At 39.8% G+C, this 15,744-nt stretch overlaps 1 protein-coding gene across 2 annotated transcripts in view; it reads right to left on the bottom strand.

Moving 5' to 3' along the window:
- The window catches only part of FGD6 (FYVE, RhoGEF and PH domain containing 6), a 106,364-nt gene extending 90,626 nt beyond the window's left edge, over positions 1–15,738 (bottom strand). For both annotated transcript variants that reach the window (XM_010858005.1, XM_010858004.1), the window contains exons 1-2: positions 15,714–15,738; positions 8,153–10,580 (exon numbers count right to left, since the gene is read on the bottom strand). In XM_010858005.1, the coding sequence (XP_010856307.1) occupies positions 8,153–10,580; positions 15,714–15,729 (2,444 nt within the window). In that variant the 5' untranslated portion in view covers positions 15,730–15,738. The remainder of the gene's footprint in view (positions 1–8,152; positions 10,581–15,713) is intronic.
- Positions 15,739–15,744: the final 6 nt, after the last annotated feature.

Below are 15,744 nucleotides of genomic sequence, written 5' to 3'. Positions count from 1 at the left end.
GTTTACTTTAATTCCTAACGTTTAAATGATAATAATATATGACAAAGTATATCAACAGTTACAAATATGCTACCAAGAAACTTAATTTAAAAAAAAAAAAGTGATTTAAGTAAAACAAAGGTTTCAATGGAAGCCACAGGAGCTACAAAGAACAAGCACTGATATCATTTTAAACAGAAAAAGTCTAAATGTGTTTGTTTTCCTTTAAATTTTTATCCAAACAGTCAGGGGAAACTGACTTGCTTTGTTCAGTGTTTATTATTTCACCTTTCCTGAAGCTGAAACTAAAATACTTTGACAAATGGGAGAGTCTGGTAAACAGACCATTCAATGTTAGGGCTTAGAACCACTAATCCATTTGCATTTCCTCTTTGCCCATTTTTCCTGAAGTCAGCATCACCATGATTGTTTCTTTACATATAAAAGGGTAATAATACCTCATACAACCTTACTCCAATTCACACTCACATGGAACCAGAATGGATCTATAACACATGCAAACAAAAAGGGATAAGAACTCTGAAAGACAACTGCAGAAGAGAGCTATCCTTTCTGGAAATACTATCATAGTACTTTACTCCACTGATATCCTATTTAACCAATCGAATTTTTATAGCCCCACTGATAGACTGTCTCTGCCTGATGACAAAACTACTCGCAAATACTTTTTTTTCCCTCTAGAGATCCACAAACAAAAGACCCAAACTAAACCACCAAAGTTGTTTTTCCATACTATCCAGAAGAAACGAGGCAGTTCCATTCTTGAACTTAACTCTTAAACTCAGTCTTTAATAAAAAGGTCAGCAGTGCTTTGTAGCTTCCCACACCCAAAACTACTGTAACTCGAACTTCTCTTTGTACTTCATACAGTTTCAAGAAAGTGTTAAAATAAACAGGCTAATATAAACAGATCTACTTTTTAAATAAAGGGCTTTCCCTAAATACTAAATTAATCTATGCAACCCCAGGAAAAGATGATGTATTTAAAAGAAATGTCTGGGAGAACCCGGAAAACTTACCAAAGTAGCATACAAGTACAGGCATTTACTGAATACCTGAAATATGAATATACTCACCCCCTCTTGTTTGAACAGGGGCCTGCATGTGGAATTCCCCTGAACCACCTGGACGACTGGTGGGCCAAAGGGCATCTTCTCCACCTCTTCATACTAGTCCCTCCTCCCTTATTATTTTCCTCATCAACACACTAACCTTTCCCTCTTTGACTACATCAGCATTTAAAAGTCATAAACACTATTCATTTAATTTTATTGCTCTCTCTAATGCTATTGTCCCCGGCTCACTTCCCACTACTTTCCATTGCATTTTTCATATGCTAAAGATGCTCTTGTGATAAGGCTGGGAACCCAACTCCTGCTCTTGGTTATTTCTAAGGCAACAATTCATTAGGTTGCAAACATCCTACTGATAGGTTTAATCCATTCACAGACTGGTGGATTGTCTGATTATCTTTACCTATCAGGTCCTTACAGAAATTAAAAATGCTCAGGAAAAGAAGGAAGGCCCTTTTTGTTACCCTTCCCACATGTGCCCTTTCCCAAACAGAAACATTCATGGGAAAATTTTTCCAGGAAAAAGATCAAAATTTCATTTTGCAAAGCAATTTCTACCTCATTGATACAATTCTTAATTGCAATTTTATGAAAAACAAAGAAACAAATCATAACCTTGGTGAAATTCTAAAACTATACATTCAATTTTTACTATTGAAAAATCATGGAAAAACCACCAATTATCTCAAAACAATGTCATCTTTTTTCCCCCAAATGTGCAAATATCAGCTATCTCAAAACAATGTATTTTTATCAAGGAAGACAGGATGCGCTCGCACACACGCACGGGCATGTGTGTGTGTGCACACAATCACAGTGTAGGATATTCATTCTTCTATTTCTGGCTAAAAATATGCTCTCTAAAAGTATAAAGTGATATTCCGTCACATAAAAACATATGTATTTGATAAAATATTAACTTATCTGTTTTGGCAAGAGTGAGATCAAAGGTATATAGTTGTACAAAAATATCACATTTTAATTCCTAGTACATATTTAAAAGGAAAAAAGAAAAGTTGCATAGCCAAGAAATAAAATCCAATGCTTCTAGTGGATGTTTCAAATGTAGGGTAAGCATGTAAACAAACAGATCTGCCAAAACCGTGTGGCTATGGTTCCAACGCAAGAAGCACAAAGTTAAAGAGCCGTACAGATTTTTGATATTTCCTGAGCTGATACTGAAAATAACTCACAGGAAGAGCTGCTGTTGAGATGTACGAGTCCCAGCCCCCACCCTTTAACTGTGCTAAATCTTCCTGGTGCTATGACAACCATGGAAGTGCTCATTAGGGCTATTAATTTATACTTTAATCGTTATATTAAAATCCAACAAAACCACCAGATGGTAAATGTAACCCAGGAGAGACAGCTTCTAGGCTGGGTCTGAAGATTTACAACACAAATGCCATACTGGGACTTGAGATTTGAAATGCCATTCGGCTGCTCTTTAAGCCCAGTTTTGTATTTAAATTAAGGAGAAAACAAAGAATGAAACCACTCTTATTGAGGTTAGAAAATGATCTAAATGCCAAATCCAATCATGTCCATTTTATAAGCCACAGGTCAAGTGTCACTATCTCTGTGAAGTCAAACACCCCTACTTGGGATACAACTCAGACAAAGCTTGTCGTCCTATAACTCAGCCTCACTGGGCAGAAACTCCTAGGGAGTAGCACATGCTTCCATCTCTGAATGCATACTGTTTGATACCAGTCAGCCTTTGCGCAATTAATAAGCTGAGGACTTGAGAGGTTACCCAGGAAAACCCAATTACCACACATTTTCTCTGAAGGGCTTATAATAATAACAAACTAAAACAGCAGAGGAAAAACCTGGAATGTTTCCAGGGAAAACTGTTCTGGGTTATAGAATTAGGAAATCTGCTACAATTTTTAGAGGAAAATTCCACTGTTTGGGCACTACTGTTCTGTGATCTGTCCCTAACTCTTTAACATCAGAGGCCCAAACTTTAGAAACTTCCTTATGGAAATCACACTTCTTAGTGAAGTGAATGAGCACTCGTCACTTGCATGCCAGAGAGAAAGGCCCACTGCCTGTTGTTTTAGATGTATTATGTCTGAAACACATCAAGGAAGAGGGTCGCTGTACCCCCCAAGAGCACTGGAATACTCCAAGGTGGCTCACTATCTTACTTCCAATGAAATTACTTCTGAGAACCCAGAGCAATGACACAGTGGTGACCTACCTGGGAATACCTAAAGCTATGTTTCTATGCTTTCTCTGTTTCTGAGCATTTAAAATACTCTGGCTCCTTGGAAGAAAAGCTATGACAAACCTAGACAGTGTATTAAAAAGCAGAGACATCACTTTGCCAACTAAAGTCCATCTAGTCAAAGCTATGGTTTTTCCAGAAGTCATGTACAGATTCGAGAGTTGGACCATAAAGAAAGCTGACTGCCAAAGAATTGATGCTTTCGAACTATGATGTTGGAGAAGACTCTTGAGAGTTCCTTGGACAGCCAGGAGATCAATCCAGTCAGTCCTAAAGGAAATCAACCCTGAATGTTCACTGGAACGACTGATGCTGAAGCTCCAATACTTTAGCCACCTGATATGAAGAGCTGACTCATTGGAAAAGACCTCGACGTTGGGAAAGATTGAGAGTAGGAGAAGAAGAGGGTGGCAGAGGATGAGATGGTTGGATGGCATCACTGACTCAATGGATATAAGTCTGAGCAAACTTACGGGAGATAGTGAAGGACAGGAAAGACTGGCATGCTGCAGTCCATGGGGTCACAAAGAGCTGGACACCACTGAGCGACTGGACATCAACAATAATGTTTCTATGACATCATCCACCTTGACCTTGAGATTTGACTGAACCACTCCTTACCATCCAGCCCCCTCCCTCAGTTTCTTCCACTCACTCTCTCCTGAGGTCAGAGACTAATTAGTTGAATCACACAAAGCAGTCTGAGGAGGGTTAAAGGGAGGAGTAGGAATAGTAAAGGAGAAAGGAGGAAAAGCAAATTCAGTGCATCCTAATTCCCACCCACCCAGCCCTTCCCTTCTTGTCACTGGCAGCGCTTTGTAGTCTTTCTCAGCCCAGCCCCCAGTTTCCTCATTCTTCCTTAGCTGCCTCACCCTTTCCACAAACCCCGCTGCCTCCAAACAGCAACTCTGCTCCTGCCCTGCAGGCACGCAGCTCCAGCCTGGCCAACTCTCCTGTATTAGCACAAAGCACTGAGGATCAATCTACCTGGAGAGGGGCAAGGAGACACCGGGACAGTAACAGCTAATGTAACCAGGAGACTAAACTGGGGTTATATCACCATCCCACAACTGTGTCTTTGAGAAATACACTAAGTTTCAAATCATCATAAACTTTCAGAACACAATCCTTTTTGAAATTGGGGGCTGCCTGCAATTCTTTCCTGAAGAGTTACAAACATGTTGTTATGAATCTGTAAATGTTAAGCCGTTGGATTCATGAAACATCTATACTCTAAAGAAGGAGACCATACGGGCTACCCCAGCTTGGCAAATGTCTGTTTACTAATCCAGAATCTGCTCGGTTATCTAAGTAGACTGTAAAACTAGTGAGTTTCTGTGAACCAGTCCCCTCTAGAATATCCAGAACCTCTTCTTTGAGGCCTAAGAAACTGTTAAAGACACTTTTTTGATTCACTTCAGCAGAAAAATTTTAAACAGAGTTCATTTGTGTTTTTTCTTATCATTTTAGAAGCACAGGGTGTTGAATTTTAATTACTCTAAAACACAGATCTGTATTCTCAACAGCCAGATTATCAAACAGGATTTCCACTTGGATCCACTCAGCTCACCTGAAACAGATGCCCCATTTCTCATTTACCTTATTTTGGGGGGAGCCAGGTATCCTCCTCGGGAGGCTTGAATTCTCCTTTCTCTTTCCACGCGCAATGTTGTTTACACAAGGGACGACCTCCCAGGCAACACTGTTAGCCTGGCCCTGTGACTGAAGGCTTTTGATTCAGCTGGCACATTTTAGGACTCCCCAGCCTGTTCAGGCCTCCCTGCGCCAGGCCTAAACAAAAATCTCCATGGAAAGTGAAATTCAAAAGCAGAGCTCTTTTGGTAAAGAACCCACTCTTTACCAGGCTGCCCTACTTGACAGATTCAACCTGTCCAAAGCCGCCCTCGGTTTCCTGTGGCCTTGAGAAAAAGCCCTTCTTATGAATGCCATCCGGCTGCACTGGCTGGATGTGTACATTAACCCCTTCCATCCTCGTTTCCCTCCCTGACCAGAGCAGCAGTGCCCTAAAGACATAAGAAGCAAACCAGATGAAGAACAAGTTCCAGAAGTTTACAGTTTGCATTAGAGATAATCACAAACCCTTCAGATCAAGTCTGAGGGTCGACAGAAAACTTAACACTAAGGGTCAAATCTCCAATTTCAAGGAAAAAAAGTTCATCTTAGCTAAGGATAGGAGCATGTCACAAAGCCCTGATGGCTCAGATGGTAAAGAATCCACCTGCAATGCAGGAGACCCGGGTTCAGTCTCTGGGTCAGGAAGATCCTCTGGAGAAGGGAATGGTAACTCACTCCAGTATTCTTGCCAGGAGAATTCCACAGAGGAGCCTGGTGGGCTACAGTCCATGGGATAACAAAGAGTCAGACATGACTGAGTAACTAACGCTTTCCCCTAGATAGTTATCTGGCATCTCAAATCCAACATATCCCAAAAGCAAACTCACTACTCTTATTCCAAACCTAATCCTATCTCAATTGTTGGCATCCACTCATTGCTCAGGCGGAGAAGGCAATGGCACCCCACTCCAGTACTCTTGCCTGGAAAATCCCATGGATGGAGGAGCCTGGTAGGCTGCAGTCCATGGGATCCCTAAGAGTCGGACACAACTGAGCGACTTCACTTTCACTTTTCACTTTCATGCACTGGAGAAGGAAATGGCAACCCACTCCAGTGTTCTTGCCTGGAAAATCCAGGCAAATCCCAGGGGCAGGGGAGCCTGGTGGGCTGCCATCTATGGGGTTGCACAGAGTCGGACAGGACTGAAGCGACTTAGCAGCAGCAGGATGTCACAAAGAAGCCAAATTCGTCCCTTCAACGTACACACATACACAATAACACACAAAACCTTGTTAAAAGGAGGGCAGTAGCAGCAGAAACTAATACAACATTGTAAAGCAACTATCCTCCAATAAAAAATTATTCAAAAGGAAGGCAGCATCAACAAAACTGTTCCATGGTGAGATGAGCAGGCATGAAAATAGAAAACAGACCTTTAAAAAATTTGGATACTTTATTCCCCATTGAAATATTTATGCCAAGGGAGAGGTTTTCACCTAGGTACTAACATTCAGAGTAGACAGCTGTAAACAGGATGGAGTCCGATTTAGAAAAGTTAAGGCAAAGGAGTAAGTCTTTGGGGGTTAAAGGAGGAAGGGCAGAGAGGATTATGAGCAAAGAAAAGTGCCAAGAGAGCATCTGAAAGGTAAAAGGACAATATATTTTACTTGGTGCAACAACTAAGATTTTGCTTAATTTGATTTATTCAATTCATCCAATAATCCTTTTTTTTTTTTTTTTGAGGCTCTACTATGTGCCACATATGTTAATATTTCTACAGAAGTCCTATCTTAAGACCTAAGCACTCAAAGGCTTGAAGTTAGTAACCTAAAAAAGAATATAAAGACTTCCAAAAAGGTCTGTGTGCTTTGTGTTAAACACAAAACACTTTCAACACAATGCCAAGGATCCCTTTGTGACTAGGGGGACAGAAGGAAGCTGCTCCTGGGGTTAGGAAGCTGCTCCCCTTTCTCTTCTTTCACTCATTCTTCCATTTACTCAACCAAATCTACCGACCCCCACTAAACCCGTTGCTTGGCCTCATGCAGGACAAAAAGATATGACCAGAACTCTTCATGAAGCCTGAAACCAAACACCAATCAGACATGGCAATAAACAATTCTACCATAAAGAAGACTGAGACAAAGGACACCACAGCATCAAAGCACAACTGGGAGATCAGAACAGGAGGTAAACACGTCCCACTAGGTAACTGTGGAAGCTTCAGAAAGCAAAGGATGGCTGAGCTGGACCATCAAGGACAGGCAAGGTTTCCAATAAGACAGATGAAGCAGGCACACCAGGGGGAGAAGTATGTACACAAAAGTGAGAAAGGCAGGAGTTATGTTTCTCCTGCATTTTTTCTATCTCCATCTGAATTTAGTAATTAGCCTTCAACAAGTAAAATAAATAATCCTCAAGAGTAGTGACTTCTGCAAATTTAGAGGTTTTATCTGACAAGGGCACCAAAGGTAAACACATAGATTTCAAAAGCTTCACAGATTTCTTATACCTAGCAAATAAACCTCATTGACTTGGACAACTTTGTCCCCTAGGGTCTCGCTCTGTATTCCAAGTTGGTACTTTTAAGTCAACAACCTAAAGGCTACATTGCAAATACCCATCCTGACTACATGATAAAAAGAGACTGCACTTTGGAAATAACTTAATATATGCTTAACTAAACTGCTCTCTCAAACTGGGTCATTTGTAGAGACGTGATGAACCTAGAGAGAGTTATACAAAATGAAGTAAGTCAGAAAGAAAAACAAATATTGTACATTAACCCATACATGTGGAATCTAGAAAAATGGTACAGATGATCTTATTTGCAGAGCAGAAACAGAGACACAAATGTAGAGAACAACTATATAGATATCAAGGAGGAAAATAGGGATTGGAGGAACTGGAAGACTGGGACTGACGCATGTATGCTATTGATACGATGTATACAATGGATAACTAACGAGAATACAGTGTATAGCACAGGAAATTCCACTCAGTGCACTGTGGTGACCTGAATGGGAAGGAAGTCCAAAAGGGAGGGGATATAATGTATATGTACGGCTTATTCATTCTGCTGTATAGCAGAAACCAATGTAACATTGTAAAGCAACTATACTCCAATAAAAATTAATTAAAAAATAAAATCAAATAAACCACTCTCTTGCCAAGTTACTTGTCCCCACCTATGAGATCTTAACCTATCTCCCAGGGTTGCTGAAGGTTAATTTCAGTGATACACGTGTCTGTCTGACACCTAAGTGTTACCTGGAATGCTGGTGTCTGGGTCCGAGTTGGAGCTGGCCGTCTGGAGCTTCATACGGCTCCTGTACCTCATACACATTTGCATCAGTGTCCTCCACGCTGCTGGAGTTCCGTCGTTCCAACTCGGGAGTTTTCCCCATAGCCATAACAAAGGGCAAGTTCTCATACTCTGGTATTTCCTCATAATGCCGTATATTTTCATACTCTGGTACACAGTCGCTGGTAACAGATTTGCAAGGTGCCTGCAAGGACGACTCCCTGGACAGCATTTGGTCATCCAGAGACTCGGCTCTTGGTCCATCAGCTGCACTGGTGTGGCCCCGCAACTTCTTCCTCTTCTTGTGGGACTCCAGGCTATAGTTATCTGCCGAATATGCCTTGATGGGTTTACTTCTCTTCTCTTCTCCTACCAACAGGCCATGCCAATCACTCTCACTCCCTCTTTGCTCCCCACCTGCCAGGCTGCCTGAGGTTGTGTCTCCAAGATGGCTATGCTTGGACCAAAATTTCTGGAAGTCACTCTTCATGAAACAGATGGACAGCTTCATATTGAGCAACTTCTTTAAATAGTTCTTCTTGTGAGAGTCTTTGCATGGCTTAGTGCACCTTTCCACATCCATAGCAGATAATGATTTTGCTCTAGGCTTGGTCAGGGGTGTGGGAGTCTCACTGTTTGAGGATATGGTGACAGACTTTAAGGATTCTGGGTTCCCTGAAAAGGGGATAATGGGATGAGGTAATTTCCACACTGGCTTCTCTGAAGCCCGTTTAGGCATATCAAAGGAGGATGACATACCATTGTTTGGGGCACATAAATGCTGCACGTGATCTCTTTCTAGACCCTTCTCTGCATCTTTTTCTTCATTTGAGGGATAAGAACTTTTCTCCACAAGCTCCTCAGAGGCAGCCTTTTTAAGCACTCCGGCAGCAGGCAAACTGTGTCTTTGAGGTTTTTTGGGGACAACTTTTGAGGAACTTTCACCTTTTATCATAGATTCCTTTTGCATTTGAGGGGCAGACACTCCCGGGTTAGAGGCAGTAGGCAAATGTTCGCTGCAGGTTAATTTGAGCTGCTTGGGCAGGCTCATAGATAGAGTACTGCATCTTATAAAACTGATTCCTTTGTCCTCGGCAAGTGACATACCAGAACTATCTCCTGACTTGTCGTCAGAACTCAAGTTAGAGTCTGTTTCTAAAGGAGGTGCCGTTTTTTCAGAGGAAAATGTTTCAGGACGCAAGGCTTTCTGTGAATAGACCGAGTTTTGTCTGTCACCAGTGAGGTCCACATTCAATTCACCTTTATTTTCTGGCTTCACTTTGTCCACCTGCTCCTGGTTACACAAAGCAGTCTGATGAAAGACACTGATTTTATTGTTTTTCAAACTATCTTCGAAAACATGAAGCAAGCTGTCTACATCCTCTGGTTCTTCAGTACTTTCACTAGAAGTATCTATATGTCTCTGGCGTAAGAGGCGTGCAACATGCGTTTTTCTGGGCTTGGGAGTTGGAAATTTGGGAGTACATGGCACTAAGTGGATTTCCAAGGGACCAAGGTCTCTGGCTTCTGATTTCTTACTATCTCCATCTGAAGATAAGAAAGGACTCCTTTTTCCATTTTCTAGAGCTTCTTGTTCAGATGAATGATAGCAAGTGTTGCTTTTTTCACTGTCATTCTGATTAGTTTCAAAATTTTGAAATTCAGTGCTAGGAAGTTGTAGGTGGCAAGGGTGATGATTAGAAACGTTTTCAAAGCTGGACAGGGAAGGTGACAAATCTGCAAATTCAATGCTGAATTGTCTGTGGGAATTACAGCCATCACTCATTTCTGGACTGTCTGTGGATCTGTGCTTCTGGGGGAAAAGAAAGGGTGACATTGGTTGTGTTAAAACATCTTTGAGCTTCTCTTCGAGGATGCTTGCCTTTAAAACTACTTTACTCTGGCTCTTGACCCTTTCACCAACAGAATCACATTTATGCTGATTTTTCACAGCTGAAGGGGACTCACCAATTTTGCTGTTTTCTAAATTCTCATGCATTTCCAGGGGCCCTAAGACAAGCTGCTTGACATACAAATTCTTTCTGCTCTCAAGCTTATGGTTACATCCAGGATGGCAGGAACACACTGGTAAAATATAATCACTGCTCGGATGCCCTCTGTTTCTGCAGTTCGAGTTGTCAATACTTTCAGGGAATTCCTGTGTATGCTCTTCCAGGTTCACGACGATTTTCCTTGATGGTGACTGTGTGATGTCCTGGACAGGTGAGGCCTTCAGAACTTTTGGTTTTGGAGCTATGGATGGTTTGGTTTTCTTTGTTGACTGTGGAACACTAGAAACCAAGATCTCAGGTTTAGGTGCGACAGGAGGTGGGGCTGGCTTATTAGCTGCCAGAACAAACTTTGGTTTGGGGGCCACTGGTGGCTTCTTAATCTCTAGAAAGGGGAAATAAAAAAAGTCTGATGACCAAAAATCCAAAGCAGAAGATAAATGATTAAGTTTCAGAACATTTTTACTTTTGACAATGCATTTTACTAGGTAGATTATTATACTACATTATGCAGAGTCAGTGTTACTTTTGAAAATTCTGTAAATTGCTCAATTCCAGTACATACAGATTTTGGTATAGTGTACACTGCTTAGTAAATCCAGTACAGTTGTTCTTCTAACTCTGGAACAGCTCACCATATCTTTAGTCAACACTAAATGAAACAACTGGCTTTTGCTTAGATCCGTATAGGAGGACAGGATACTGTGGTTCATTTACTGAGTCCAAGAGCTGAATTTGCCTAAGGTTTACATAGGATACGACCCAAACATCTCATGTGAATAGCAGTATTCTTCTATCTCAAGGATACACAGTGGAGTTGTATAAAATGCCCTTTATCAATGACCTATCTCACTTGAACCCCAAAATAATCTAAAAGAGAATACAGAAACTAGAAATTTCCCAAACTTAAAAACTGAAAATTATCAATACTGTATTATTTGAGGCTCTTAATAAAGCGGGTATTTTTCCTGTGCAGGGGTTGTCAAATGGGAATTTTCATTCTAATTCTTCACTGAGCTTTATTTTTAGAAAGTCACATGTCTACACTCTACACCAGGTGATTATGATGTGCACCCCTCATTTATAACCACAGTTCTAGCGCATTTAAAAGATGACCATAATTCCTATGGTAGCAATTCTTTCTTGACATTATATTAAAAGGACTTAATAAGCACCTTATAAGCACTGTGTTAGATTTCGGCAGATCTGCTCTAGCCTATAGGAACCTAAAACTTTACACAAAAGGCCTATAAAATGAAGTTACATAGTCTGAACATCGACATTTTTTAAAGTTCTTTTAGTTTTTCTATCTATACTATCACTTTTCACCCTCTCATATTTCTTAAAAGACTTGTGGTAAAAAATATTTTTAAACCTTTCAAAATATCATCTGCTGGACACTGTTTATGTACTTGGATACACAGAGGCTTTGATTCTTCAGTTGGTGGTGAGTTTCTTTTCAACAAAGGAAATTAGTCACAACACTCCAATTCGGGAAGGTATTACAGGGACACAAGTAAGGAGAAAAAAAAAAGTAGGGTGCTCTACTTCCTTTTTACCAACCAAGGAAGAATTTCTCAAACCTCTTCAACTAAGGTCACCTGATAACAGATGCCTTCTCATTTAATTCTTCAGTATAATGTTATAATAAAAAAAGATATGAGGTAGTTCCCAAATGCCTTAATACAAATTCCCAAAGCCATGCAATTTCAGTTAAATGTTCAATAAGCACGTTATTATTTTGCTTGTTCTTTTTTAGGTAGAAAATATTTTAAAACCATTCAAACCCTAATGATAAAGCTTTGTGTCATGGTCTATTAAATTAAACCCTTGACCTATTAAGTAAAGTCTTAAGAGAAAGTATGACTGCCCTAGGCTTCTTCCTAACCTCCCATCTTATTCAAGATAAGGAAGACTGGCAGACTGTCACACTGATTTCATTTCTGTAACCATTCTGAAAACATCCTACCTCTGGGCATTTTGAAGGAATAAAAAAAAAAAAGTTTTGCAATGTGGAAAGAGTTCTGGAGACTGGCTGCACAGCAGTATGAATGCACTTACCACTGCTGCTTTGTACACTTAGTATAGATGCTAAATTTATGTTAGGTTATCTTACCACAGCTAAAAACCCAAAAAAACAAAACAAAACATCTCTGATCTCATTAATCTTTTACTGAATCTTAGAGCCTGTTCAGAAATTTCAGGGTCATTCACTCAATCAATTTTTGCTATTTCAGTTCAATCTTTTTTTTTTTTTTAATGTTTGGTATTAACTTTACTCTTTTCTTTAAATATGTTTTGTACAGGGTCTGCTTCCAAGAATCATAAATCTCTTCCTGTTCCAGAAACTCAATTAACTACATGAACTATGGTTGATTACCAACAAATACAGCACAGCATTCTGTACCTAACTTGCTCAACACATACTCGATGAATTAAAGAACTGTGAACTTTGGCCTAGTTAACGCTGTTTTGGAGGAAACCAATAATGTAACTGGGAGAGCTGACTAACCTAACCGTGTGTTTTTATGCAGAACTGGTTGCCTCAGTTTCCTTACTTGTAAATGGGGGATTTGAACAGATTACTCTAAAGTCTAAATGACTTTGAGGTGATACGTCTGAGATACCTGCTTCAGGAGAACCCTTAGATTCCGGAGCCCTTTGCCCTGTGTGATTTTTCTTTGGTGTACCTCCCTCTGTCTTCACCACAAGGAGACAAGCTCCAGGAGGGCAGACACTTTGTCTCTCTGCTGTATCCCCAGTGCTGAACACTAGGCCTGGGAACAGACAGAGTTGCCACACACACATAGTCTTTACTATGTCTCAGTAACAAGATATTTCTTAAAAAAAAAAAAAAAATCAATACCATTTAAACATAGAATAATAATATGTTTGTAGGAATCAACTTCAATAGGATTACTAAGTTCTTAATTATTAGTAGGAATAAGTGTTCAACTAAGTCAGTAGCACAGAAATATTTGAAATTCATCATTATTTTCAGTGGCTCTATTTTGAAAGAAACACAAATCAAAAAATAACAAGCCATTATGAGACGGTCTGCTCCAATGTCAAACTTGCAATAAATCCAGCACCTTTGGATGTTAATACTGTATCAACAGTCAGACTTGAAACTTTTTAGAGCATAGCAGCAAATCTTTTATTTACACAGCTGTTTGGCTCCAGGGAAAAATAAGGTAAGAGTGTAAAGCACTAGTACCACTATTCTAACAATTACAAACACACTCGTCATCTATTACACACAGATGGCTGCAGCCCACGTGCAACACTTTGAGCTACTAGACCAGCCAAAAAGCAAAGCACAGCGCACGTACACTGAGACCTGTATGTGTTCATAAAGGTATAAAATACATTCCTATAATTAGCTCTCTTTTTCTCAGACACTGATTTTAAAAATTCTAAAATCTCTATGTGGGCCTACTCTTTTACAGATGCAGAAAAACAAAGCAAGCTCTTCTTTAGAATACATATAATTTAGATATTCTACATTTTTCTTATGTCCTTAAATTAAGCCAACCAGCCCAAACAATACCACAGATTAGGTTCAGTGTAAACAAACATCTCCCCCAGTTGCCAATAATGTTCCTAAAGTTTTAATGCATTTAAATTTTGTTCCAAAGAGCATCATAAACAGCTTGTAAGAATGATGAACACATAATTTTGTTAGAAGATGGGCAGTTCTTTTCTATATTCCCCATTTAGACATGAGAAAAAGTTATAATAAATCTTAACAGATGGGCAAACAAAAAAGTCGTCAATGCTTCTCAGCCAGCTATGCTAAAAACCAACTAACTCAGCTAAACACAGGAAGTGTCCCTCTTTTAAACACCACAAAAATGTCTGGATTTCTTTAATTGTAAAGTTGATAAATATAAAAATAGCCTGAAATATTTGAGGGTCATTCAAATGAAATAATACAATTCCAAACTGAGACCTAGATCAGGTTTACATATTTAAATATCAATTAAATGCTTCTGTATCTGTTCATTTATAAACTGTTGGGACTGGAACTGAAAGTTGACACATCCAAAGTACGAATTTTAAATGCGTTTGACAAAGGAAGGAAGAGTTAAAACAGGCTGGAAGGATTTTAAAATCTCCAATAATTTTAAATCTAAATTTAAATTAAATTTGGCTTGTTCATTACACTGAGGCACAGAAATTTAGGATGAAAATACTTCACCTCAAGTAAGTGGAAAGCCTTCCTTTGGTAAGGAAGGAAGAGTTTATAAACAACGTAATTCTCAGTATATGATGACATCCTCTACACACACATATAACATCAAAAGGGAAGATCCACAACATCTTCTTCAGAAATACTACTACCGGAACACTGCTTTCCTTGCTTTCTTACTCCTATTGGCTAACTTCTCAGCTCCTTAGTTTGTAATCAGATTACACCTAGCAGTACAACCTCTAGCATATCTAGTCTTCAGAAAGAACACAAATCAGAACATTCAGGGTGCTGTTTGACAGTTTCAAGTTACAGAAATTTAAAACAAATGCCAAGAAAAGCTAAGAAAATTTAATCTGATACTTAACTGCTGATTCTAGAAGTAACTTTGAAGTCTTACACTGTTTTACTATTAAATGTATAATGAAGGTTTATTGCTTTCAATGTGGGCGAAATTGTTATTTTTAAAAAAAACAAAAATTAAAAAAACTTAATACTGAATACATTATTAAGTTCTAACTTAAAAGTTAACCTATGTTCTTATAAGTGAATATAATACCACTTCAGTAATTATTTCGGAAAATAGGAACTGTTCCTTCTGAACGTTGTCCATAAAATTCTTCAGAGTGCACACAAAGGTAATACAACTGGCTTTGCCATATGGATGAAGGGAAAGGACCAAGGAAGGTAGACAGAAAATAAGGCTTTGTGTACACTAACCAGGTAGACACAGGGAAAAAAAGTGCACAAAAAAACCCGGTGGAGATGAACAAAAACCTTGGCATCGGCAGGCAGTTCTACTCCTCTGATTCTTAGATAACAGGGGGAAACCCACCAGGACAGCAGTAACAATGTCTAAATCTCTTCACTAAGGGTCAGGGTTTCCAGTCCTCACTGAGGTTAAAGCCACACAGCCTAGTGGCTAAGTTCAACACTCCGGGAACGCTGCCCTTTCCTAGAATAACTGATTTCTTAACATGGGAATCTAAACTATTTTCATACGCAAAGGCAAAGTCGCTCAAATTTTAGGAAAGAAAAATAAATGCCCTCTTTACATTTCCCGTTTCTCCTGGAGCTAAGAGACCCCAACAAGGTCTTCCTTAAAGGGAGGTCCCAAGAGACACATGATTTCCAAAGAGCCCCTCTTAGGCACGAAGGGACGAGAAAATCCGGCAGCAAACACCGTCTGCTCCGCACTTGCCGCAGTCCCGGAGAAAGGCAGAGGGAACACTACTAACCTATCCCGGGGGAGAAAGCAGCTCCGAGCCCCAAACCTGCAGCGCTCGCTACAAACTTTCCAGCGGCAGCTCGAGCGCCGTCACTTACCTGCAGCAGAAGTCATGATTCCCCAGTGCAG

This window comes from Bison bison, unplaced genomic scaffold (assembly GCF_000754665.1).
Source record: "Bison bison bison isolate TAMUID 2011002044 unplaced genomic scaffold, Bison_UMD1.0 scf7180017864383, whole genome shotgun sequence".
In the NCBI taxonomy this organism is placed as follows: Eukaryota; Metazoa; Chordata; class Mammalia; order Artiodactyla; family Bovidae; genus Bison; species Bison bison.
Note: the sequence above shows the minus strand (reverse complement) of the source record. Positions and strands in the feature narration are given on the sequence as shown.